Below are 27,370 nucleotides of genomic sequence, written 5' to 3' on the forward strand. Positions count from 1 at the left end.
ATATTTGCAATCAGTACTATTAGCAAGTTCTGTAAAGACACTGTAGTCCTAAAGACTGCATACCATCCTCTTTTCTCCTCTCTCTTGAACTACGGTATTGAAATTTGGGGGGCAACAACCAAACAATCAAGATAAGCTACTCATTCTTCAAAAAAAGGGGTGTGAGAATAATCTGTGGAGGGAAATATAGGGAATCTTGTTGCAACTTGTTTCCAAAAACAGGAGTGTTAACTGATATAAACACATACATTCTAAAAGGAATATTGCTTGTGAAAAGAATGCACCCAAACACTTATTTGGATTTCCACCAGTACAATACTAGAAATAATGAAAGAACAGCACTTTACAAAAAGGGGCCTCAGTACATAGGTATAAAATAAGCTAATCCACTGCCTAGTGCAGTCATGGCTCTTCCTATAATTAAACTAAAACATCACCTTAAGAAATTGTTAGCAAAACACCCTTACTACACATTATAAAAGTACCATACTTAAATGAAGAACAACAAATGTTTTGTGAAATTATGTAAATAGAAATCAGTAGACATCTTATTGTAATTTTGTTGTAAATTAACAACGTATTCAGAAGAACGTGTCTTGTGTATTGCATAAATAACTGTAATCATTACTGTTTCTTTGTACATGTGCAGTGTACCATTCGATGTTGAATAAAATTATTATTATTATTATTATTATTATTATTATTATTATTATTATTATTACAGAAAAGGGCTCTTCCAATCTTGTCACTAAGTCTACAATAGCGTTTGCTGTGTGTTTGCTGTACCCACTTATGCACATACAAATGTGTATTGATGAAAATAATGAATCTTGGAAATCTGCAAACTAACAGTGATCACCATAGCTATAATACTCACAACTATGGGTCTCTCAATGTTAAGCAAGGAAAAACAACTTGCACTAAAAGACACGTAACCCACTTTAGTGTTACTCTTCATAATACATTGCCATGATACATAAAGAGCCTGGAGAGGGGAAATGCCTTTTAGAGCAGAGTTAAGATCATTTCTTATTTCAAAGGGTTTTTTAAGTGTAAATTAATATGTTAATTTACACAATACTGTGCCCTCATTTACTGCTAAGTACTTTTTAATCAGTTAATGGTTGCACCATTTATGCTGTGTTTGTCTTTGCAAAATAACACTTCCGCTGTTGGTTTGCTGTTTTCTGTGCCTCAGATCCAGCACAATACATCTCTTAAGAGAAGGGATCTGTTGCAAGATTAGTTTTGATAGATATAGTGTTGGTTGGTGTTCATGTTTTATACTTTTAAATTTCATTTAATTAACATCTATGGTCACAAACTTTTTGTTCACAGATTACCGGTTTCAGTCTATAATGACCATTTTCACATATGCAGAAAAAAATATGGGGAAAAAAACATAAATACACTCGCAGATTGTCTACAGCTTAAAAACAACAAATAGACCATTATGAAAAGTACTACTGACATATATATAATTTTCATGAGAGTTATATATTGTGTTCATAAGTTTTCATATTCTCAGAATTGTATCAACTCTAAGACAAAAATAAATAAATAAATAAATAAAAAGACACACTATGAAGGAACTATCAAAATGAATAGGAAATTGGAGGATGATATGTGTACACACAAGCAAATTATTACAATTTAAGAAAAGGTAGATGATTTATTCAATGAAAGAGCTTAGTAAATTGAGAAAGTCAATACTCTGTTGGTCCAATTCTGGCCCTTATGCAAACAGTTATTCAACTTGGGATTGATTGACAGAGATGTGGGATGTCCTCCTGCGGGATGTTATGCCAAATTCTGTCCAGCTGGTACGTTAGATCATCAAAATTCCAAATCTCAAGATGGTTGGAAGGCCCTGGCAATAATGCCCAAAACATTGTCAGCTAGGCAGAGATCCAGGGAACTTAGTGGGCAAGTTGTGGTTTGGCAAGCAGTAGAATCTCTTGTCATGTGCAGAGGGCATTATCTTGCTGAGATGTGAGCCCAGGATGGTTGTCATGAAGGGCATCAAACAGAATGTAGAATATCACTGCTGTACTGCTGTGCTGAAGTGTGTCATGGATGACAACCAAAGTGAATTTTTGATGCTCTTTCTCAGGAATAAATCATCTGTGTTTTCTGAAATTATAATTATTTGTTTTTATGTATATTTATCTCACAGCTACCATTTTCCATCCAATTTGGATAATTCCTTCATGGTGTGTCATCTTTTTATGTGGTTTCTATTCCAGTCATATAATGAGATTGAGGTGGCTAAGCTACTGTTAATGCACTGGACTCACATTTGGTAGGGGCAGGCTTTGTACTCCATCTGGCCATCCTGACTTGGTTTTTCCATGATTTTCCCAATTTGCTAGGGTGAACAATAGGATGGATCCATTTATAAGGCCATGGGCAGCTTCCTGACCTACCCTCATTTAATTGTATTCTAGTTTCCATATGTTTTATAGGTGTGTACAGGTTGGCCCTAGAGGAACGGTGAGCATTCAGGGGCAGACAGGAATGATCATTTGAAGCCAAAAATCTGGTAAACAAGTGCTCTAAAATGCATACCTTAAGACCTTTATCACTTCTTCATCTTTGATAGTGTAAAACAAATCTCTTCTACTGCAAGTTTTTTGGTTTCCATATTTTCAGAAGTTATAGAATGGATCAAAACAAGAGAAAACGTCCAGTAAACATGGGCACTAAAGTGCATCTTCATATATTCATGGTGCAAAGACTGTTCCATAAAATTTTGGTCATGCAGCCACATAAATTTGACTTCTTCTTTTAATATTTTGGCTGAATACCATCCAACCATCTTCAGAGTGAGCCGAGGTGACTGACACTCCAGCACTTGATCTAGCTCTTATTCCAGCAAGTGCTGGAGCATCAGTTGCATCAGCTCATTCTGAAGATGGCTGGATGGTATTCTGCTTGCTCCAGCAAGTTCTGGAGCGTCAGTCATCTCAGCTCACTCTGAAGATAGCTGGACAGTATTCATCAGAAATATTAGAAGAAGAAGTCGAATCTATGGGGCTGCATGTCCGAAATTTTATGGTACATGGGCTCTAAAGTTCATAACTCAAGGACTATGACCACTTGTTCATCTTTCCTACTGTGAAACATCTTTCTTCTACAGAACAAGTGCTCATAGTTCTTAAATTATGCATTTTGGAGCCCATGTTTACTAGACAATTTTTTCTTGTCTTGGTCTATAATACTTCCAAAAGCAAAAAGCTTGCAATAGTAGAAATCTGTTTGACAGTATCGAAGATGAAGAAGTGCTCATAGCCATTAAGATATGCATTTTAGAGCACTTGTTTAATAGGCTTCTTTGCTCTGAATAATCATTCCTGTCAAATCCGTGAATATTTACCTTTCCTCCTCGGACACCCTGCATATTATTTCTGTAATGTATCTCAGACATTGCTGAACAGTCTAAGGATGAATAAATGAAGAATATAGAAAATATTGTCTTTTTCATTGCATTTGGATGCTTGAGAATGATCTGTTGTTTGACTAAAACTGGTAGTTTCAATAAAGCAACATATAGTTATAACACAAAATCATGATTTTTCAGTAATGTTTAAAAGGTGTAAATCCTTATGAATAAATAATTTGGTCACTGCAGATATGCACTAGCCCTACTCCTACTGGATAGTGGAAAGATAGTAGCTTGACTGTAGACTTTGTTGAAGAAACCTTTCTACTGTGGATCCGAAATTTGATGACAAGATAGAGAAACTAATCACACATAAACACAGCTGGATTTGAAACTGACGTATGCCTAATACAAGTCCAGGACATAGATTGTTACCCCATCTCAAAATATGTATACGGTATACTTTCTCTCCTCAAAGTGATTGTGGTTTTTCAGTGTTGGTAGAAGAACTTTCCAAATATCTGAGTACAAATTTACAAGATATTAAGGGTTTAAATTAGTTCATGATGTACACTTGGATATTTCATTAGGTTCATTACTTTTGTAAAAGGATATACAAGTTTCAGTTTTAGTCAAATTCATTGTTTTAATTCACAAAGAAGATGCTTTTTGGTTCACAGTTCACACTGAGAAGTTTCTTCCTATAATCTCTTCAAAGTTAAGAATATCTAAAATATAAATGAGAAAGAGACTTTATTTCCGCTATATCTCAGCTCTAAGGTTTTGAAGATACTAATGTGTTATGGTACATTTAAACTTGGAACTAGTGTCTTCAACACATTCCCACATGACCATACCAGTTATTCACTATTATGATGTTTCAAAGTCAGAGTCAGTCAGTGTCCCAAATAAATTAACTTCATCATGCTTTCAGACAGAATGTGTCTTCTTTATTCTGTGGCAGTGAGATTCATCTTCCTAAATAACCTGTAATTAAGATATTGAAGGAGTTTATAAGAAATAATGATTTTATCATGAAACTGAAGGAACAAGAGAGAGGGAGAGAGACGGAGACAGAGAGCTTTAGTTTTGAAACTTTCATACAAAAGGCTCTACATTACTGGTGCACATATTATTCAATTAGGAGTGACTGTATTGAAGAAGAGGTGAATGAAAAATTTTGCTCATTTTTTAAGTTGGGCCTACATAAATAAATATATAGTTGAAATCTCTGAACAGTCTTTTCACTTTCACACTGTATGCAAATGTTACATATGGACGAACAATCATAAGCATGAGCTAGCCTCCACTGAAAACTACAAAATTCATTTAACTTTTCACATCTACATACATACTGTGCAAGCTACCATATGATGCATGGCAGAGGGTACATTGTACCACTGCTATAAATTCCCATCTGATTTGAGTTTAGCACAATTATATTATCTTTCCTATGTTAGGTGTACAGGCAGTGATGAAACAGGGCAAACAAGCAAGTACAAAACAAGGATGCATAAGTGGTGTACTTACCAACAATTATAGCTAATATAACCAATCCAATAACTCCCATTATAATCATCATCTGAAAATATTAGAGAAAATGTTAGATAACAACAACAAAGCAACATTTGTTATGGGTAAATTCAACAAAGTTAAGGCCTTCTGAAACGTTAAATGTTAAACATGCTACAAGAGAAATTGTTACAGATTTTCAAGCTTTTCTGAGATGCAGAGTGATTAGGTACCAGGTTGGAGAAGAAAGAAACTTTCAGATAGAACAATGCAGAATACACATGAGGTAGACATAACACTGCTTAAAACACAAAACTATAGAGGTTACTACATTAACAACTATCAGCTAAAGCAGTTCCATTTTTAGAAAGCATTATTAGTTTATTAAAATTATTAGTGGCTACTTTATCAACAGATCTGGACTTCAGGATGAGTATGGTATTACATTTCCCAGCATAAAAAGTAATATGAGTGTTTCTGTGTTAACACATATAGAGTTTCCACTATTTGATGGTTCAGCAGCATTCACAATTACTGTAATAAGCTACATACAACAACAATCTCAGAGGATATACTCACCTGATTTTGCTACACTATAAAAGGAACATACTTTACGAAAGTGAATAGCATATCAATGTAAACTTAGCATATTTTGTAGACATGTTTTGTTTTTATGGTATGTTGTACCTCATCATGCGACTCCTCATATGAACCTATGGAATTACCAGTGCACATAATACAATCTAAAAAAGTAGTTCATATTTGCAGTCATCCTTCCTCAATTGTTACTTCAGTGATATTTATCATGTAGCTAAGAAAAATATTACTTGTATTTTCCAACAAAATGTTGTCATCAAGCACATAGCACCCAATCATGTTAGGTACTTTCTACAGTTTTTATGTGACCTATGCTTTATGTGTACCCAACAGCTCTCATGTAAGCAATAGAAGTACACAATATAAGTTTTCAATTATCTGCAAGCCATGATTTTGCATTTCATTGCACATAACCTTCTCTGTTGTGCACTGCACTCAACCTTGCTGAGTTAACATGTCATATGGGCCCAGCTCCTGGTGTGATGGTATGTAGTGCCTTGGAATATGACATGGCAGCATGTTGCCATTGCTGCTCCAATCTAGTTCAATATAGAAGGTATCGGATTATTGTCCTGGCTAGCTCCCTCTCCAAACCACCTACCCACTGAAAAAACCTCATCAGGGGCTGCTCAGAGACTAGCACACCACCACTCATCAGTCACTAAAATTGTTGAATCATAGTATAGAGTTGAAGTAGCATGGAATGATATACCTGTATCTGTCATTCAGTTTTAGTTCAGTTTAATGCCTAACTGGGTTCAAGTCACTGTTGCTGCAAGATGTGGCAGCATTATGCACTGCATTTTGCACCTTTTATGAACCTAATATGGTAGAAATTTAATTCCACATTATTTCTACTTTACTGAATATGCACAGTAAGTAAAATATCATTATTTCCCATCCTTCTTGATGCTACAATTTTAATGTCCAGTGGCTTTTATTAAATGTGGAATGGGCACTGAAAGACCATGTAAGTAGGTCTACTTCGTCCCACATAAATAATGTCATATTCACAGGAAATATCATGCACAGTGAGCTCTTTGAGACCTGACTTTCTGACTTTCCTTGTTTCCTCTGAGATACATGTTCTGCACCATTGGTTGTTGCACCACAGAATCAAGCAATACTGTTGGCCTGGCCTCTTTCACTGAGTCACAAATAATTCTTTCTGTCTGTAACTTATAAAATCTGCAACATTTTTCTTGCTGTAGTATTTTCCTGGAATGCATGTATCAAGTGAATACATTTTGACAGGACATATTATTTTATCATAAATAATTTCAACCCTATGTACAGGTGCATTCAAGACAATTCTTTTGTAGACAACATGTTAATGCTATTTTTGTTCTATTAATGCTTGGTGTATGGTGATTTCCTCAGCACTATGGGATCACAGCTACCAACCTTCTGCTGTTGCATCACATCTAAGAAAAGCAGTTTACCATCATTCTGCATCTTCTGAAATGCAAAACTAAATTAGTGATGTACTAACTGAGAGTATTGATGGTGACCCTCCAGCCTCTGACTCTCCATGATCACCTTGCTTTGTAGCCCACAAGAGTTGCCTTTGCTGCCTATCTAACCTTCCATGAATGCATAAATTTGGGCCACCTCTGCAAACTTCTAAATCTTGTATTTTCAATGATATTAAGAGAGCACTATGCCAATCCCAGCAGTCACAAACTTCACTCCTGATGAAAATAATGGTAACAGCTGCTAACAGCTCAAGCATTTTTTTGGATTAATACTGCTCAATAACAATTGAATGATTAAGTTATTTATCTTAAATTCAGTTATTCTATCATGACTGTTGCCAAATGACTATCTAATTTGCTTGTGGTGTTTCCATCTACTGAGTATGCTGTTTCATACCAAGCATTGTTTAGCTATGCGGGCTATAAGTGAATTGAATTCTGTCACTGCACATGCCAATTCTATGAACTCAGCCTTTGTTTATGTCACTGCTTAGACTATTTCTTCACCTTCACTGTGAATTTCATTCATATGAAAAATATTTGTATTGTTTTAGATAAAAGTAACATATATACAGACTCATGAGCATAAATGTTCAGAGTTATATAAAGAAGCCCCTGTAAATATCTAATTGCCCATAACACAGATCACTCCCACAGTTCATTTATGTTATAACTACAAAAAATTGCTTTACTTGCACCATTTTTCTAAGTCATTATGCCCTATTAAATTGTAAAATTAAACAGAGGGCAAATTAAATTGGAAACAGCTATTTAGCTTATATTTTCTTAACTTAGTTTCTCTAGTGGTTGATTAATATTCTCATCCCGTACTGACTGATTAGCTACATGATTATGAAGAAATGTTATGTAGAAGTTACAGTTAGTCTTCTGTCCATTTCGTATACTCCTAGATTATTATTATCTGTGTCAAACTATATGAGATATGGTTTTGAGATCAATTTTACTCATTTGTATACCTGTTCATCTGTTCTTTGTTTTATTTTTGTCTGGACCTTACATGTAAATTCAAGACCAAGCTTGTTTCTGTCGTATGGCTGGATTGGTCCCATTCTCCATGGTACAGGAACCCAGTTAATAATGTGGGTGAGCATTATGTGACAAATATAGTGAATTATGGCATAAGAAAGTAGACAATGTGACACGTTGGGGTTTGGATCGGTCCACGGAGCATGCTGATATAGCCAAAGTGTTTAAGGTAACTATCCATGCTAAGTGTGAACTCTGGGTTTGAATCCTGGTTTACACAGATCTCATATGACACTTACAGGTAGTACATTAAGTTGTATGACATTGACAACCACAATCATTACTGTACACCAAAGAATGAAGTAGTCTAATATCAGCCACTGAGACTGCAATGTAATAATTTCAAATGTGTTAGTTATAAAATAAATGTGCCCTGAAAATGTTACAAAAAGGTTTAAAAATAACCATATATAAATCTGTGCATATTATATAAGTCCTGTAGTTTGTTTAACTTCATTCTAGTATTAAAAGCAACAAATATTTCTTATGTGAAATTGATAGGGTGTGTTACGTAATATGGTTATAAGCCTTAAAGTTTTTATTCCTTATTGTCCAGGATATAACAGATTTGACCCATGGCAATGGTATAACTAGTTTGTGTACAAACATTCTATTTACAAAAATATTCAAAAATTTAGATTCTACTTAATTACATATTCACAAAATTTTGAAAAATATTCAAAAATTTAGATTCTACTTTATCACATATTCACAAAATTTTGACCTTCTTACTAATTAATTTGAAATTTATTCACTGACTGGTAATTCTTCAACATTAGCTGTATTAGGTATAGAGGTACTAACTATGAGTGACACATGAAAATTTGTGCCATACTGAGACTGAAACCCAGATTTTTCCCTTACTACAGGTGGTCACTTTAAGCAGTTTGGCTATCCGTGCACACTCCCTGGACCAACCCAAACCTCCATATATCACATTTTCTACATCTTTATGCCATACACCACTATATTCATCACCTAATGCTCACCAGCATTACTAACTGGGTTTGAGCATGAAGAAGAAGAAATTATGAGGAATCAAGAGCCAATTTGTTATAGTTGTATGGCTGGATGGGTCTCATTCTCCCTGGCGCACGAACCCAGTTAATAACATTGGTGAGCGCTATGTGGTCAGTATAGTGAGCTATGGGATAAGAATGTAGACAATGTGACATGTGGAGGTTAGAGACAGTTCAGAGAGCATGTAGGTATATCTGAAGTGTCTAAGATGATCATTCTCGATAAGTGGGAAATCTGTGTTTGAGTCCTGGTCTGGCACAGATTTTCATATGACACTTACAGGTAATGCATCTATACCTAATACATCTAATGTCAAAGAACTGGACAGGAGTAGATCACCAAACAAGGTCAGTTCTTTTAAACATGCAAGTAAGTTACTACTAATTATTTGTTTGAGGAATAACATACCTCGTAAAAATCTCTCAGTTCCTTCTTTGAAAAGAACCTTTTGTCTTCTTTCAAAATTGTGTAACTTAGCAAATATCTTTATTAAAAGTTATTGTTGCCATAAATATTCCACAATATTCAAATTTTAGAATGTACCAGTAATGGTAATCTTTCCAAAATTACAACATTTCTATTTTGTAGCCATTATATTTCTGAATCCAAAAATGAATAATATTAGTAAGAAAACATGTTAATTAAGAAGAGCACCAAATGTGAAAGTTTGTTTCCCAAAAATTCTTGTTGAGGTTTTAGAACAACGAGGAACATTTTGTGCCTCCAAAATTCCACCCACAGAAGTAGAAACTTATTTCAAAGCCATCAATTAACCTCAACAACTTCATTGAAAATCATGGAAAACTCTTGTCTATAATTCCTGTCTTTTATATTGATATTGATACCATATGTACTCACCCTTTGTTTTAATCTTTTGTGGAAATTGTACTATGTCTGTCTTAAAAAGGCAGTGCAGGTATTGTCACAGTCAGTCTTCTTGATTTTGACAAAAAGTACTGTGTAAAGTCAACTGCATAATAAGCACTTTTTTTTCAAAAAATGACTTAAATATTAGTATTTGTAAATGGATTTATAAAAACATGCAACCTCAAAAAGATGGTAATATCAACCACAAGGCTTTGTGTTTCTCAGCTAGTGACACATCTCAAAGATAAATAAATTTTTTTCTGCTACTACTTCTTTCCAAATAAGTAACTCACAATGCAGTTGTATAACCTCTAAATGTGTGCAATTGGTGGAGGATCAAGCAATGTAGTTGCAAGACTCCCCACATTTGCTGTTACTCAATCTGAACCCAGAACTGTATTTGCATCTGTTAGGCTGATTCTGCTTACTCTTATATAGATGAAAGTATAACTGAAGGAATTAGCTGTCATTGGTACCATAATATAACAGGATCTGCAGTAATGTGTTGTGGATCCAGTGGGAAGACCACTTTTCAGACAAACAGAAATTTCTAACAGAACATCTTTTGCACATAATTCATATAGAATTTCATTTACAAGACTGAACATAACTTCCTCTACATACAGGGTTGTCAGAAACCACCTCAAAAGTTTCTAAGAGTGTTGCAGGGTAGGGTGTGCTGAGAAATGAATGTTACAGAAAAAATTCAATATACTGCACCTTTAATGAGTTAATTAGCATTGAAGATAGCCAATCGAGCAGTTGTGCATGCAAATTAAAGTGGTCTGACAGAGATGCTGCCACTGAATATGTCCTTTGTTTAGTTTCCTAAGACTGAACAAGAGAGAGATACAAAGATTGGTCCTGGGACAGACTCAAGCCAAAGGCTGAGTAGTCTTATGTGCTATCACTTACACTACAAGAACAACTGACACCAATTGTATCTGGCGGACCACTTGAATTTGCATGTGTGACAGCCTGATTGGCTAACTTGAATGTTAATTCACTCTGAAACAGAGCCAAATGCTGAATTTTCTTCTTAACAATTATTTCTCAGCAACACTCTCACAAACTTTTCAAACTGTTTGTGACTGTTCTGTAGAGTATTCTGAATGAAAGCCCAAGAACAAAGGAGTCAGTGAGCTGGTTTGTATAATGTTGAGATAAACCTGAACTTAAAAAATTCTACAAAAACAGTCAAAGAAAAAACAGATCAGTGAGAGATGTACCATCTTCATCTCTATTTTATAAACAGCCATCATTATAGCACATTCAAGTCTGTTTGGAAATATGTGAGCTTTTATTGTAGCAGAATTCATGACTTTCTGTATAGCACACAACTTTGATATTTCAATCAGTACCCTATCATACCCAGAAGGGTAGGTTTTGTAATTTCATGCAAGACTGAATTTGAAATGGAGTGCCTTAGATAACAGTTCCATCAACAAGCTACAATTCTGTAACTTCCCTTCATACAAAAGTAAATGCCAGTTATATACACTTAGCTTCAGTATTTGCAGTAGGAAAGGTAAACTCTAAATAACTATCAAAATAAAATTTACTCACTTTGAGATTTTGCAACCAAAACTTCCTCTTCAGCTTTCCTGCTTGTTGTTCAAATTGTGAGGCTCCTTGCTGGAGGGCATCTACAGTGGAGAGACAAGAAAATGATGTGTACTTCTTCACAAAAATGGAAGTATCATTATGTCTAAACTGATGCAAGAATCACCAACACTAGTAATACATTCACAGAAATATGAGTTTTAATAATTCTTTTCTTTTTTTCCCATTACAAATAGAAATATGTTTCAGTTATGTCTACTTCTGTCAAATCCTTCAAACAGTAATGCAATGACCCTCTTATTTCTGATCTCAATTATATTAAGGAAACACAACTGTATCAAAAGTACTGAATAAGGTGTAAATTTATAACTACTGTGATCACCCACTAAACTGAAAGGGAATATCTCTGTAAAATAATATAAGTTTATATTACAGAGAGTGTCAATGGAGGTCACACATTCAATGTAGTTGACACTTGATGATCCTTCTGCTTTTATGACCATGGTCTCCCACATGTTCAATGAGTTCAAACACAAAAGCAATTTCAAAAATGAAAGTCACCTCAGTCACACAACAGCAGTCACTGAAAAATTGAACTTCTGCTGTAAATCTTACTAAAATTTTCAAAGTAGTAGAAGAGAAGCTACAAAACACAAGTCTGCATGAAATCTTGGTCCACCATGGCAACTCATCTGCAGACAGCATGGCAAAACCACAAGCAATTCCTCAAGTGTCTCAAAGCCAAACAACTCTGTATCTACTTTACATTTTAGATCTTGTTTCTTGTCTTTTTCCCTCACATGAAATGTGTGTGAAACAATGCAACTGGTTCCATGGTCATTCTGATTCTGTGGATGTGGAAAATGTTTACCAATGAAGTATTAGTTTTAGGTTTTGGTTCTGATTATACTAAAGCATGTACTGTCACTGTTGTTTACTAAATCAGTAATATGTTACACATTTCAGAGCAGAACTCTATTATCAGGGAGTACAGTTCATGTTTTTGCAGCTTACACTTGCTTCAGTGTCTCGCTTAGCAGTAAACAAAACAGTTCATCTCATTCTATTTAGTGATACGTCACTTACCTCACATATCAGTGGGATATCAAGACATCCCATGTAGTCTTGGTATTACACTTTATTTGCTGCAAAAAGACATACAGTCACAGTAATACTGTTAAGACAGGGCAGTAACTGTAACTGTCCGTTTGACCTCATTTAATGAGGGGAAAACTAAAGAAAACGTATGCTGAAAAAACACAAACTGTAGACCTTCAGAACTGAGTTATGCTTTAAAATGCCTCAGATATTATTGAAAAAAAAATTATGACTGGAGATTTTTAATGCTATTAAATACTCAAACCAAAGAGCTGATAACTCACGAAAAAGGTCCGTTAATAATGTAACTATTTCTCAAAAACCTTCCCAAGGAAGCAAATCATGGTATTCTTGCTAAATGATTTTGGAGGAGGAAAGCATGTATGAAATATGCAAGAAAGGACTTAAAGAAAATGCTAAAATAACATTGAAGATCATCAAAATTTGCACTGCTTTCCTACAGCTTCCAGAGTGGCCCTCATTCAAACATATCTTTTAGCTTTTATCTGTCTGCAAGATATTCTTTATATTTTGTAAGACTCCCACTTACAAAAAAGTAATTAAATATGATTCTCTTACAGTTGGTGAAGAATGAGGAAATACTGGACGTGATTCACTCAAAGTGCTAACCAAGAATTGACTCGAAATTATTTCAGAGGATTCCGCAAAACTTCAACGATTATCACCAAATTGGGATTGGAACACAGTCCCATAAGTTAATCACAACACTAACGTATGATGTTCTTTGATTTCAGTGCAGAATTTTCTGATATGTTTCATTTTATACATACATGTTACAAAAATTCAACTCAACTAAATGCCAAAATTTAATATTTTTAAGGTTATTTAATAGTTTTCATCTATTTTTAATGACTGTTCAATATTTCCCACATCTTATACAGGGCCTTCATTGTGACCATCATCCATTCATCTAACATTTGATGTATAATATTTTCCTAACATTATTTCTTTTATGTGTTACATTAATGCACACAAGTGACAAGTTGATTTCTAACTTCTCTTGCAACATACAGTACTTTTGCTTATTGTTTATCTTTTCTCTTTCTGCTACTGGATAGGGTATGTTTAGGAACTTTTGTAAAGCACATGCTTGCACCACGGAATAAATATTCAGAAGGATTAACAAAGCAATAGTCGTTGACTAGTATTACAAAATACTAGTCAGTTTATATCCCCAGAATTTAAATAAAAAAGAAAGCTTAAGACATGTATAATAATCAAGTTAGTCAATAGTGAGTAATAATGAACAGATATGAAGCAATTATAGAGAATTAGCACAGTCAGAGACCAAATTTCAACAAACATAGAACATCACCAATAATTTTATAGATTCATGTGTTGGTTTTGCTCAACTTTTTATAAGTAATTAAAAAGCTATGATATATGGTAATGAGAACAAAATGTGAACTCAGCGGTCCTAGAAATTTGCTCCCGCTGTGCATTCAAGACAGGTTGTCTCTGCAGTTTTTTCAACCTGATGTATGACACTCTCACAAAACTTATTTATTGTTTCAAAGCAATACTGCCGCTTAATACATAAACTTTACTTGCAGTTTTCACAGAAATAAAAATATTCTTTGTAAGACAAAAAAATCTGACTAAAATATCATCTTGATATCACCATTGTTCTTCACGCCACATAATTAAGGTGTTTTGAGTCCTCTGTTGTTCTCATAAGCAACACAACATTTCTTGATTATATTAATCAAAACTGTAAAGTACAGTAAGGTACTGCCAGTGCTCATAAATAATAATAAGTGAATGGTCATTTCAGTGTTGTTATGTTATTGCAGTTTCCATATATTTCATTTTTGGAAGAACAAACACTTAAAGGTAATGATAACTTTCAAATTTTTTTATTCATTTATTGTGTGATGAACATTTTGCTGATCCATATTAGAAGAAAAACTCCCTCTCCCTACCATTAAAGCCTCACAGTGTCTGTGTAAAACATGTATCACTACATTTAGAACTGAGGAATATCAAATCACAGAAATTCCAAATAATCTTTTGAAAATCTTCTGTCATTTACTAGTACCTCATCCAACTTTTTACTAAAGTCTGTAGAAAAAGTTTATAGATTCTCTCTGTTTAGAACACATGTAAGAGGAAAGCTAAAAAAACATGCTGTATGTTTGTAAGTGTAATTGCTAATGTGTGCTGCATGACAAAAATATGAAGAAAATAGGAAACAATATTTTACACCTTTAATTGAACACTTGAGCTTGTGACATAATTTTTAAAATAAGGTCCAAATATATGATAAGGTTTCGAGTTTTCCAACTTTAGTAGAACTTAATTTTCTACAACAACAAAAGTTTATTTCATATGACATACCTGCTCGATCATCAAGTTCTGATAGTTTCTGATCTCGTTCAAGTACTTTCTCGACATTAGTTTTCATGATGTCAACAACCTGTAGGCACAAAAAATCATAATTATTAGCACACATTTCTAATAAAACAGTAATTCATATTACATTTTTCCAACAATGCTGTAACTTAATTAAGGAGATAATATTAATTTTTGATATTTGGTGATCATTTAAATAAATTATTGACTCCACATTAAGTGCTAATTACTAGCTATTGCACAATCTTCAGATGATTATTTACATATTTATTGTGAATGTCCTTGTGTCAAAATTTAACATTTTGATTGCCACTCAAAACATTGTTATGAGTGCAGAGAGCCAAGTTCACATCAACTCATTTAAAACAGGTGAGGTTAACTTTGTATGAATAAAGGTGCTTGGAAAGTGCAAGAGCAGAGTTTAAAACACTTTAAGTAGTTTACATGACCTGAACTTAAAGATAATGTTGGCCTGAATGCTTCATTTTTGGGACAAATCACAATGGTGTTAAATATGTACTTTTGCACTAAGTCACAGTTTTCTACATTGTTTATATGTTTCATTTTTCTGTACTGTCAGTTCTACAGTCTACAATTGGTCTTCCTTTCTTCTTTCTTCAGGAAGCTGGTTTCCACAAAAAGAATAAGTATTTACACTATTCCCAATATTCAGTTTACTTTTGTTCAATGAATTCACCTGAAAGTATTGCTTCATCTTATACTAGTATCTAGAGATGAGATGCTCCTTCAGTTTCCTTTTGAAGGTGATCCATTCCTCTATGCTCTTTATGCTAAGTGGTAGTCTGTTATAAAATAAGTTTCCTGCATTTAGGGCCCCTACCAGTCATTATCAACCTTTTACTGCAGGTATGGTAATTTGATCCAGATTTCTGTTTAGAGGTGGTATACAATTTACCATGAAAAGGAGCATTTTATCACAATAATATAACCAGTGTACAGTTAATATTTTAAAGTTTCACTATGCATCTGATGGCTTTCTTTTGAAGTATTAAAACTCTCTGAATATGTGTATAATCTGCTGCTTTCCATATTGATACACAGTGCAATATGTGTGGGAAGATAAGTTCGTAGTACATTTTAGCAAGGTTTCTGTATCCTCTGTATAGGACCTTTTCTTCATTAAAATGTATATTTGTGCTCACGTTTGAGCAGATCTTATCATGGTTTTTCCATGACAGAAACTTGTCCCCATCTGTTCACAGAAACTTATTATAGTCCACTTCTTCTAGGTCTGCATACTCAATGCTCAGAATAAAATCCTCCAAGCTGACAGTTCAATCTATTTGAAATTTTTTAGAAGTTTTCCCCATTAATTGAGTGATCATTTTTCTCTAGAATATCATTCTACCATTTGCATGTTCTCACTGGCTCTCTTTTCCAGATCCTTTAATGAACTGCACCCCCACCATGTTTGATAAATATTATACTGGTGTTTCATGGTGTAGCACTTTTACTTTCTGTCATTATATTTACTGCATCCATGACACTTGAAAACACAACAAGCATTTGTTTACAGAATAGGTGATATAAGACCTGATTATTGACCACAGCCAGAAAAATAAAACATGATGCTGGCATTTTCTTGGCTTAAATACATTGAAATCATCACTAAATTCAATTAAAATGTAAAATTTCACAAGAAAACATGATATAAGACTGGATATGTTAAGAACCATCTCTATACACTCAATAACAACCTGTAACTCATTAGATGACTGGCTCTGTGTTTGAACAGATGGCCTTAATAGAAAGAGGTGTAACTGCAGTTGTAGGGGGATAATGCCTGCTTGTTCAAGTTTGTGTACCAATGTTGTCAATAATTCCACATCAGCTCAGTGACATCAAAATATCTGATAATTTGAGTTATGGTGGAAGTGTTAACTATGGAGTTCATTGTTAATGGCTAGAAAAGAAGTAACTCTCCAGTGAATAAGATATTGAATCCATGGTAATGAGGTGTCAGACCATCTTTCCAAGAAAAGAACTTCAGTACAAGGAGCAAAATATCCTGCATTGTCACACTAATTAATAAGAAACTAACAAATGAAGTTCTTCAGATAGATCTGAGGTGTTATTGTCATTGATACCCCTGGAATTGGCATCCGGTGACAACTGGTACCACATCGAGAAATTTCAGCAGACACTGATAGTGGTTGTGTGGGACAATGGTATAGTCAATGATGTTCACCCACTGGGTCTGCCTTCACCAGCTGTCAACAAGAGTGGCCTATGCAGATTGGATATAGGACAGCACAACTGCAGCCAGGGCCAGTTCATTATGAGTTAGAGAGCAGACTACACAGCATCATGGCATTCCTACTGCATGTTGAGTGTTGATTTCTATTGCTGTGTACAATGGACTACATTAATGAACTGTACATCTGGCTTGATCAAGTTGAGTAAATATACATTTATGGATTATTTGTGAGGATTAATTATTAGGTCTTACACAGATCTCTAGCAGCAATAGTTTTCTGCTCCACTACTCCTGGTGACCTGTCTTCTTACATTGGTATCCACTGAGGTATACAGCAAAATCAAAGGAAGGAATATTAGAGTTTAAGTCATTGGAGATGGCACACAAGGTCAGATTACAAAAGAATGGGGAAAGAAATCAGCTGTACCCTTCCCATAGGGATCATCTCAGCATTTGCCTGGAGCAATTTTGTAAATCACAGAACACCTAAATCTGAATGGCCAGATAGGGACTTGAAAAATCATCCACCTGAATGCAAGTGCAATGTGCTGACGGCTGCTCTGTTTTTCTAGAGGGGAAAGAACATACAGTGCAGAATGCATATCAGAAATGGAAAGGCCTTTTACAAATATGAATAGTTATTCTATAATATACAAGGAATAAAACTGTTGCAACATTATAACTAACTGAATGCCAGTTGTGCCTTATTGTTCACTTGGTGTGCATCAATCACTCAAATTTTTGATTTATAAGAATGGAAGTATTCTTATTAACCAGTGTCATTTGCTAAGTTGTGGAAAATTAGAACAACATAAAACAGCATCCAGAGGAACTTTGTATTAGAATGCCTGACACTAATGACTACATCAAAATTACAGCTCCAATGAGCTTCTTTTGTATGTTGACTAAGTGAAGCAGTGTGTGTAATTGAGACATTTTCATTTGTAACAGTCTTGTGTAAATGTATATTTCACTTTTCCTGTGTCTTTTGCTATGGCTCATTTCACAACTACAGGAAAAATGCTGCTCCTAGTGTGGTATATGAATCCAGTAGATTTGTTACTGCTGAAAGCAATCATTTACATTTTTGCTTACATACTCTTTGGCCTGACTTGTCTCCTATAATTTTCTTCACTAAATAGCAGAATCACTTTACCTAACTTTCTACATCCTCCGTATCATTCTTATATAGTAATACCCATTCCAAGTTCACTCAGTAAGCAAAGAGAGATTCAAGAAAGAAGTGGCAAACTCAGATGGCAGATGATATAAGAAAGTTATTGAGTTGCAAGTGCCACCAACTTTTATAATGTCGAGAAGCTCTCATTATGAGGGAAATGTAAAAATGCCTTGTCCTAGGTGTGAATGACTGCTGTTTCAGGTCGTAAATGTCATTTTTGGATTTAGTCCCCTTTAATATCAAAATACATTCCTGAAAACCAGTTCTCAAAGGTCTACAAAAGTGGATTAGTCATCATCGGAATGGGAAGAAATTACATGTGGTGTCCCACAAGGATCCCTCTTAAGGCCATTGCTTTTTCCTGTGTACATTAATGATCTCTCATTAGTTACACTGCCAGAAGCAAAGTTCACTTTTTTTGCAGATGACACAAGTATTGCAATAAATAGTATGTTGGGTGAAGTTCTAGAAAGATCTGCTAATGATATTTTCATGGATATTAATAAATGGTTGAAAGCCAACTCACTGACATTAAACTTCGAAAAGACTCACTATATGCAATTCAGAACCTGTAAGAGGTTTCTACTCAGTATATGCATAAAGTATGAAGAAGAGCAGATAGAAGAGGTTGATAGTCTTAAATCCCTGGGATTACAACTTGATAATAAATTCAGTTGGGAGGAGCACACCACAGAACTGCAGAAACGCCTTAACAAATCTGTATTTGCAATTCAAGTGCTAGCAGACATAGGCGACATAAAAATGAAGAAGCTTGCATACTTTACCTACTTTCATTCCATAATGTCATATGGTATAATATTTTGGGATAACTCTCCAAGTCAAACAAATGTTTTCAGAGTCCAAAAGCATGTAATAGGTATTATTTGCGGAGTAAATTCACGGACGTCCTGTAGAAACCTCTTCAAAGAGCTGGGTCTACTAACTACTGCCTCTCAGTATATTTACTCCTTAATGAAATTTGTCCTAAATAATATATCTCTTTTTCCAACAAACAGCTCAGTTCATACATACAATACCAGGAACAAAAATTATCTGCACAAGGACTTAAAAGCACTTACTTTAGTTCAAAAAGGGGTCCACTACTCAGGAACACTCATTTTCAATAATTTGCCAGCAAACATAAAAAAATTTAGTTACAAATAAAGATCAGTTTAAAAGGAACCTAAAAGACTTACTAGTGGCCAACTCCTTCTACTCCATTGACGAATTTGTTAATAGAAACAAATGATTTATTGTATATATTCATAATATTAGCATTGCTATTTCAGCTTTTTCTTTAAAAAAAAAAAAAAAAAAAAGAGATGTTCCACATCCATGAGGATCTCCTCAGCACAGATCTATGGAATAAAAATCTAATCTAATCTAATCTAATCATGGTGGAGGGTTTATCCCATTGTACCACTTCCTGAGCATGGGACAGATGACTCAATACCTCCACGTGTCCTGTAATTAATCTCATCTTATCCCCACAGTCCCTATGAGAGCAATAAGTAAGGAGTTATAGTATATTCCCAGAGTCATCATTTAAAGTTGGTTCTTGAAATTTTGTAAAGAGGCTTTTGAAGGAAAGTTTATGTCTGTCTTCAAGAGTCTGTCATTTCAGTTCTTTCAGCACATCTGTGGCTCTTTCTGGTGGGTCAAACAAGCCTGTGAACATTTTTGCTACCCTTCTCTGCATGCGTTAAATATCCACTGCTAGTCCTATTTGGTGTGGGTCCCACATACTTAAGTAATACTTTAGGGTGGGTCATATGAGTGATTTGTGAGCTGTCTCCTTTGTAGACTCATTGCATTTTCCTAGTATTCTAACAACAGCCTGAAGTCTGCCACCTGCTTTACACATGACTGTCTTTGTGATCATTTCACTTGATATCCCTATCAAGTATTACACCAGTTATTTGCATGAAGTGACTGGTTACAGCTTCAACTCATTGATATTGTAAGCATAGGATACAGGATACTATGTTTCTTCATTTTGTGAAGTGCACAGTTTTACATTCCTAAACATTAAAAAAAGTAAAGTCGTAGGACACGTATTGGTAAGAGACCCCAATGAGCAAGTTCAGCCACCTAATTGGAAAGACTTTCCTATCCTCCACATTTGTAGGCAATTTTCATTCACGAAGTATTGGAGCTGTCTACAAGGGCATCTGTTAAGTGAAGATGACTGTAATGGTGTGTGTGTGTGTGTGTGTGTGTGTGTGTGTGTGTGTGTGTGTGTGTGTGTGTGTGTGTGTGTGTAGTGTTTTGTTTATGTTGGGGATGATGGGAAAAGGGAGAACATGAAACTCGACACCAGCACCAAGCCTGTTTCTCTTGAAAAGCACCAAGGGGGCCAACGAGCTAATGTCCCCACCAAACTGACAGATTGCCATCAACAGTGCCATATGTCCTCACTTCATGAGACCCTGGGGAAAGGTTTGTAATTTAATCCAGGGCACTGGCACAAAGACTAGTGATCAGAAGCTTTAGGCCACCACCTCTCTCATTGCCAGATAAATACTGGCAGCAAAAATTTCATCCTATACCAGGATTCAAACTGGCTTGCCTCTGAGTAGAATGCCACTGCACTTGTGTGCATTAATGATCTCGTCTATGCAGGTGGGTATTCTAAAAACTTAAAGGAAGCTGTCAGTCTTTGCACCACTTTGAATTCTTATCAATATCTAACTTAATATTTCTACAGCTTCCGTCAGACACTTCACTACAAATGACTGCTTCACCTGTGAAAAGTTTGAACTTACTATTAATATTGTCTGTGCTGTCATTAATATCCAGCATGAACAGCTAGGGTCCCAACACACTTTCCTGGGGGCACTCGTGAAGTTCCTTCTATATCTGTTGATGACTCTCCACTCAAGATAACATGCTATGTCCTCCTTACCAAGAAATCTTTCGTCCAGTCACACATTTTGTCTGACAGCCCATATGATAATACTTTTGAAATAATTGTTGGTGTGCTATTCAGTAAAATGCTTTTTGGAAATTGAGAAATAGTGCTATTACATGACTATCTTGAATCATGGCTTTCAGAACATTATGTGAGGAAAGTGCGAGCTGCATTTCACATGATCAATGTTTTTGGAATCCATGCTAGTTGGCATGAAGCAGGTTATTTTGTTCAAGATACCTTGTTACATCTGAATGCAAAATATGTCCTAAGATTCTACAACAAATGGATGTCAAGGAAATTGGATGGTAGTTTTGTGGATCACTTCTGCTACTATTTTTGTAGGCAGGTGTGACTTTAGCCACTTAGATTTTAGTTTGAAGAGAGGCTAACTTGACCCCAAATTCTGTAGGCACTCTCAGTAGTATGAGAATTGAGTTGGGACATTATTCTTCAGTTTTCCTTTGTAGGGGAATATTTGAAAACAGAGCTGAGTATTTCAGATTTCATTTTGCTATTCTCAGCTTCAGTTCCTCTTTCATCCATGAATGAATCAACCAAACCTTAGTGCCCCTAATAGTCATTACATACAGTGAGAATTTCTTTGGGTTTTGGAGGGATCCTTCGACACTATTCTGCCATCATAGTCACTGAAGGCTTTATGCCTTGCTCTTTTGACAGCCAAATGTGTTTCATTCAGTAGATCTCCATCTATAGGCCTTTGCTTTATTTTACACCTGTTTCTTTAGGAGTTTCTTTACAGTACTGTATACCACAGAGTGTCCCTCCCACTATGAACTGTTCTACTGGGTGTATATCTATCTTGTGCATGGTCAGCTATGCTCTTACACTTGAGCCATATTTCCCTACATTCTCCTGTCCTGAAGTAAAAGCTTCAAGTTCTTCACTGTGATATGACACCACTGCTACTTTATCTAGCTTACTGAACATATAAATCTTTCTACTTGTTTTAGTTACACATTGTACTTTGTTAATCATTGTTGCTACAACTGCCTCATGGCCACTGATACCAGTTTCAATGTAGCTGTCCTCAAAGAGGTCAGGTCTATATGTTTCCATTAGATCTAATATAATTCCATCATGAATGGGTCCCAAACTATCTGTTCTAAATATTTTTCACAAAAGGCATTTAGCAATGTTTCACAGCATGCCTTTCACTCCCACCACTAACTAAACTTTAATTTTCTCAGTTGATTGTTGGATGATTAAAGTCTACACCAAGGATTATAGTATGACTGATATATTTAAGTACAAGCAAACTGAGGGTTTCTTTAAAGTTTTTGGTTACATCAGGAGGTGGGCCAAGTAGCTGGTAGTAGGATTCAGTTATAATTTTATGCCCATCCCTATAGTGAGTCTTGCCAAAAGAGTCTTGCATGTATTTGTTTACTGTGACAAATACACCACCTCCATTTCCCTTTAGCCTACCCTATCGATATGTGCTTAACTTTTCACCAAAAATCGCACTTCTGTGAGCTTCAAGTTTTAACCAGCTTTCTTTATCTAGTGTTATGTGAGCTTCACCATTTTTCAGGAGAGTTTCGAACACTGGCACCTTGCAAATATTTTGGCAGTACCTTGCTGTGGTAGTAAGTGAAGGCTTTATGCATTGCTCTCTTGATAGCTAAACATGTGTTGTTCAGCATCCTTCTATCTATATCCCTTTGCTTTGTTTTCACCTGTTTCTTTAGGATTTTAATACTATCTCCTCAGGGGCAGTATTTCTTTGGGTCTTACAATGATACTTCTGAGTCTCCTAGAACTATTGTTATATGGACTGGATGGATGTTTGCCTAATCGAAAAAATCCTGTGTGCACCTCAGACAAGATATGGAAGAAAACAGTTCATATCAACTTAACTCCAGAAATTTATATCTTCCACAAAAGACAGCAATGCTGTTATTGACTCACCAACTCTTTTTTTCCTAGACAGCTTTCACTTGACCTTGGTTAAGTGCACTTACATGGTGGTTTCCTTATCATCTCTAACAGACTGACATGGTAATCATGCATGGGCTAGAAAATGAAAATAGAGACGCCTCCTTACAGAACCCACCAATAAAACCTTTTCATCAGAACAAAGACCGCTTGTGAGAACACCTGTGCACGCTGCAGGTGATAGAAATACCGGTAGTGGTGATATAAATAAAAAAGCATAACAGGCGGCTCACTTGTCTGGCGTTTCTAACGATACGGAGTTTAATAGTCTCATAGAATTTGTTTTTGAAGTGACAGTCTCTGCCATCTAACAATGCTATTTTGCACAGACTCTCAGGAAATGAATAGAGAGGGTGAGGAAGGAAGTGAGAATTGTTATAGTTAAATGTCTCGTCGACATCTAGGTTATCGGTGTTGGAACATTTGTTCTCTTGGCAAAGAACAGAGAGAATCTCACATCAATGGAAACTTCTTGGCATTTGTTTCAGATGATTTAGTAGAAGAATGGAAAACCAGAAGCAATATGGGTGACTCAGACTGGAATCTAGCTTCTTTCAACTAAGAATCCACTTCAACTACTCAGTTACTTCTTTCTGTTCTTAAACTTCAGGTTACTGGTAAATCTGTGCTGTCTCCTTATCATCTCCATCTGTTTGGCCATTTGCAAGTAACATATTAGTTTCTCAAGAATACCTGACAATTACGTAGCTCTGCTTGATTTTGCTCACTCCATAGCTAAACTGCAACTGCAATAACTTAGCGAGTAACAATATTACCATTTGTCACAGAAAATGCACATTGTCGGAAGGCAGTTGATTTGAATGTTTTTACTATCATAGGGGAGAGCAGGGCAAGATGGGCTGGGTGGCAAGACAGGATTCTTGTAAGTGCTGCCAAGGCAGATGTTGCAACCTAACGGCGAATAGTTGAACTAGTAGGCTGTTGCTATGTGAGTGCTTGACAGTGCTGGCAGCCCTTTTGAGCAAACCATTCAGAGAGTATACATCAAAATGTGTTTTTGTCTGTGCTGATGTAATTTTTCATCGTTTTCAGATGTGAAAAGGTAAGAGAAGTAATTGTTTCTCACACTTTTAACTATTATCATTGAAAAAAGCGCTCTTTTAGTGATAAATTAATGCATGCATTAACTAATTGAATAGATCCTTTGTGCTGTAATATTAAACTAACCTAAAAATGGTCCCTGGTGCCAAGACAAGGTACATAGTGGGAGGGCAAAATGGAGTACCCCATATGACATAACACATAATGCAAGAAATCTAATTATATTTTTTATTTCCAGAAAATGGTTCAGACATATAAAAGGAAAACAGAGAGGGGTTCATGGAGTGACGCAGCTATAAAAAATGCTGTCACTGAAATAGTCAATGGCTGAATGGGTTATTATCGAACAGCAATGGCATTTCAGGTGCCTCAAACAACTCTTGAACGTAACGTAAAAAAATTCAAATCAGAATCTAATGAAGCTGATAAAGGTGAATCTTTTGCTGTAAAGAATCAACTGGGACCTTAAAAAAGTGTATTTAGCTCTGAAGAAGAACAAGAATTAGTTATTTATATAAAGAATGTGGAAAGGCGTTTGTTTGGTTTGACTGGTAATGATGTAAAGTGGCTGCCATACCTGTTAGCTGTGAGAAATAACAAGCAGCATAATTTTAGCCAGAAAGGATTGGCTTAGGGGATTTTTGCAAAGAAACCCAGGTTTATCACTTGGGAAACCTGAGCAAACCTCCGCAGCTAGAGCGATGGCTTTTAACAAAGTTAATGTATCCATATTCTTTCGTTTATTAGGGGAACTATATGACCAGCACAAATTTACAGCAGATCAAATTTATAATTGTGATGAAAGTGGGATTTCTACTGTTTCAAAGAAGACTTCAAAGGTATTGGCATCGAAAGGGAAAAAACAAGTAGGCTCGTTATCATATGCCAAAATAAGGAAAACTGTCTCTGTTGAATTTTGAACGAATGCAGCTAAAGGTTTTATGCTGCCCATGTTAGTGCATCCCCACCAGCGAATGAATCTGTAACTACTTAACAATTGTGGGCAGAATGTCATGTCTCTGGTTGGATGCAGAAAGACATTTTTGAGAAATAGTTTGACAAATTCATTGAATTTTCTAAAGCAACCAAAGAGAAACTCATGCTGTTAGTGTTGGATGAGCATTCAACCCATATGCAGAGCCTGATTATAATTGATAGAGCAAGGGATAATGGTGTGGTCATCCTCTGTTTTCCACACCATTGTACCCATGGGCTTCAGCCTCTAGATGTTTCATTCATGAAGCCCCTCAGCACATACTATGATCAAGAGCTAACCAACTGGCTAAGATTAAGTACTGGTGACATTGTTACCATGTTTCAGATTTCAGAGATTTTGGACAAACCTTTTCTCAGAGCTGCAACCATGTTGACTGCCATAAACGCTTAAAATAAAAAAAAAATAAAAAACAGGAATTTGCCCTTTCGAACCAAACATCTTCCCAGATTCAATGTTTGAAGTTTCTCTCACTGCAGACACTCCTTTAGCTACAGGTGAGGCTGCTAACATTACTGTCAATAACGACAAGGAGAGGCTTCAGTTGGCTCACATAAGCAGGTTATGCCAGAGACAAGTGATGATCCTGTCAACCAAGCTGGTCCTAAAGAGCAAGATGCACTTGCTGCAGGCCTAAGCCTGGGGTGCTTATTTTGGAATGATAATAACCCCACTTATCACACTACAAACAAGCAGGCTTCTGAGAACAACACCAACCAGTTAAGGTCACTTGCTGTTTCACCTGAACAAACTGTTGTGATCCCTCATGTCGGAAAGAAAAACATCCAAAAAGCAGGTCACAAAAAGGAAAAACTGTTGTTGTTACTAGCTTCCCTTACAAAAGAGCACTTCTGGTGAGTGCAAGTGAAGTTAAGTCTGGCAAAAAGAAGGAACAGGAAGGAAAGAGTGCGCCTGAGAAGAATGTTAAAGAATCACTCTTTGTTTGTAAAGGAAAATGTGGGAAAAATAAAAAACCAATGACAAACTTGGCAAAGAAAATAAAAAAAGGGAAAAATTAAGAAGAATGCCCATCAGAAGAAGATGACACTGCATGCCCATATTGCAGCTATTTCTGCTTGCAGTCAACAGAAGGATGGGTGACATGTGTCTCTTGCAAAAAGTGGGCTCACTGTTCATGTGCAGGAGAAGAGGACGAGGATGCCGAGGTACATCATGTCTGTGAATTTTGCTTTCGGGAAGACGATGATAACTGAATAACAGTAAAATAAACCTACTAGTGATTAAAGTAAAAATGATTGAACACCCTTACAATCCATTAACAAGAATTAATTTAGTTAGGCCTACTGAAGTTAATATATTGAGTAACTAATTTAACTTTTTTATCATGCAGTGTTTTAGGTATTGAAGTTAATGTTACAACTACTTTTTTAAGTTAGCAGCCTATTTATATAATTTCTTTGCAATAAAATGTTAAAAAGATGATTTGTATTTAGTTATTGGAGTTGTCTTTAGTAATTAAAGTTAATGTTTAAAGTTAATACTTTAAAGTTAATAGTTACTAAACTTTAACATCATATAATGTTTACTTAGTGCATTTTTATTAGATATTAAAACAAATCTTTTTATACATTTGTAAATCTGTGTTCACTGAATCATTTAATAACCTTTGCCTTGTACAGTATTGGAGCAACCCATCTTGGCCCCACCTGTCTACCTAATCCATCTTGCCCTCACTATAGGGCAAGATGCGGTACTTGGTAAACGTTGAAAAATATTTTTTTATACACTACTGGACATTAAAATTGCTACACCATGAAGATGACGTGCTACAAACGCAAAATTTAACCGACAAGAAGAAGATGCTGTGATATACAAATGATTAGCTTTTCAGAGCATTCACACAAGGTTGGCGCCGGTGGCGACACCTACAACGTGCTGACATGAGGAAAGTTTCCAACCGATTTCTCATACACAAACAGAAGTTGAGTGGCGTTGCCTGGTGAAACGTTGTTGTGATGCCTCGGGTAAGGAGGAGAAATGTGTACTATCATGTTTCCGACTTTGATAAAGGTCGGATTGTAGCTTATCGCAATTGCGGGTTTATCGTATTGCGACATTGCTGCTTGCATTGGTCGAGATCCAATGACTGTT

The 27,370-nt window shown here is 35.6% G+C and overlaps 1 protein-coding gene across 2 annotated transcripts in view; it reads right to left on the minus strand.

Annotated features, from left to right (window-relative positions):
• The window catches only part of LOC126297390 (vesicle-associated membrane protein 2), a 166,907-nt gene that overhangs the window by 15,340 nt on the left and 124,197 nt on the right, over nt 1-27,370 (minus strand). For both annotated transcript variants that reach the window (XM_049988130.1, XM_049988131.1), the window contains 3 exons: nt 14,920-14,998; nt 11,467-11,546; nt 4,913-4,964 (listed from right to left, as the gene is read on the minus strand). In XM_049988130.1, coding sequence (XP_049844087.1) covers nt 4,913-4,964; nt 11,467-11,546; nt 14,920-14,998 — 211 coding nt within the window. The remainder of the gene's footprint in view (nt 1-4,912; nt 4,965-11,466; nt 11,547-14,919; nt 14,999-27,370) is intronic.

The sequence above is a fragment of the Schistocerca gregaria genome, chromosome X, assembly GCF_023897955.1.
Source record: "Schistocerca gregaria isolate iqSchGreg1 chromosome X, iqSchGreg1.2, whole genome shotgun sequence".
Lineage (NCBI taxonomy): Eukaryota > Metazoa > Arthropoda > Insecta > Orthoptera > Acrididae > Schistocerca > Schistocerca gregaria.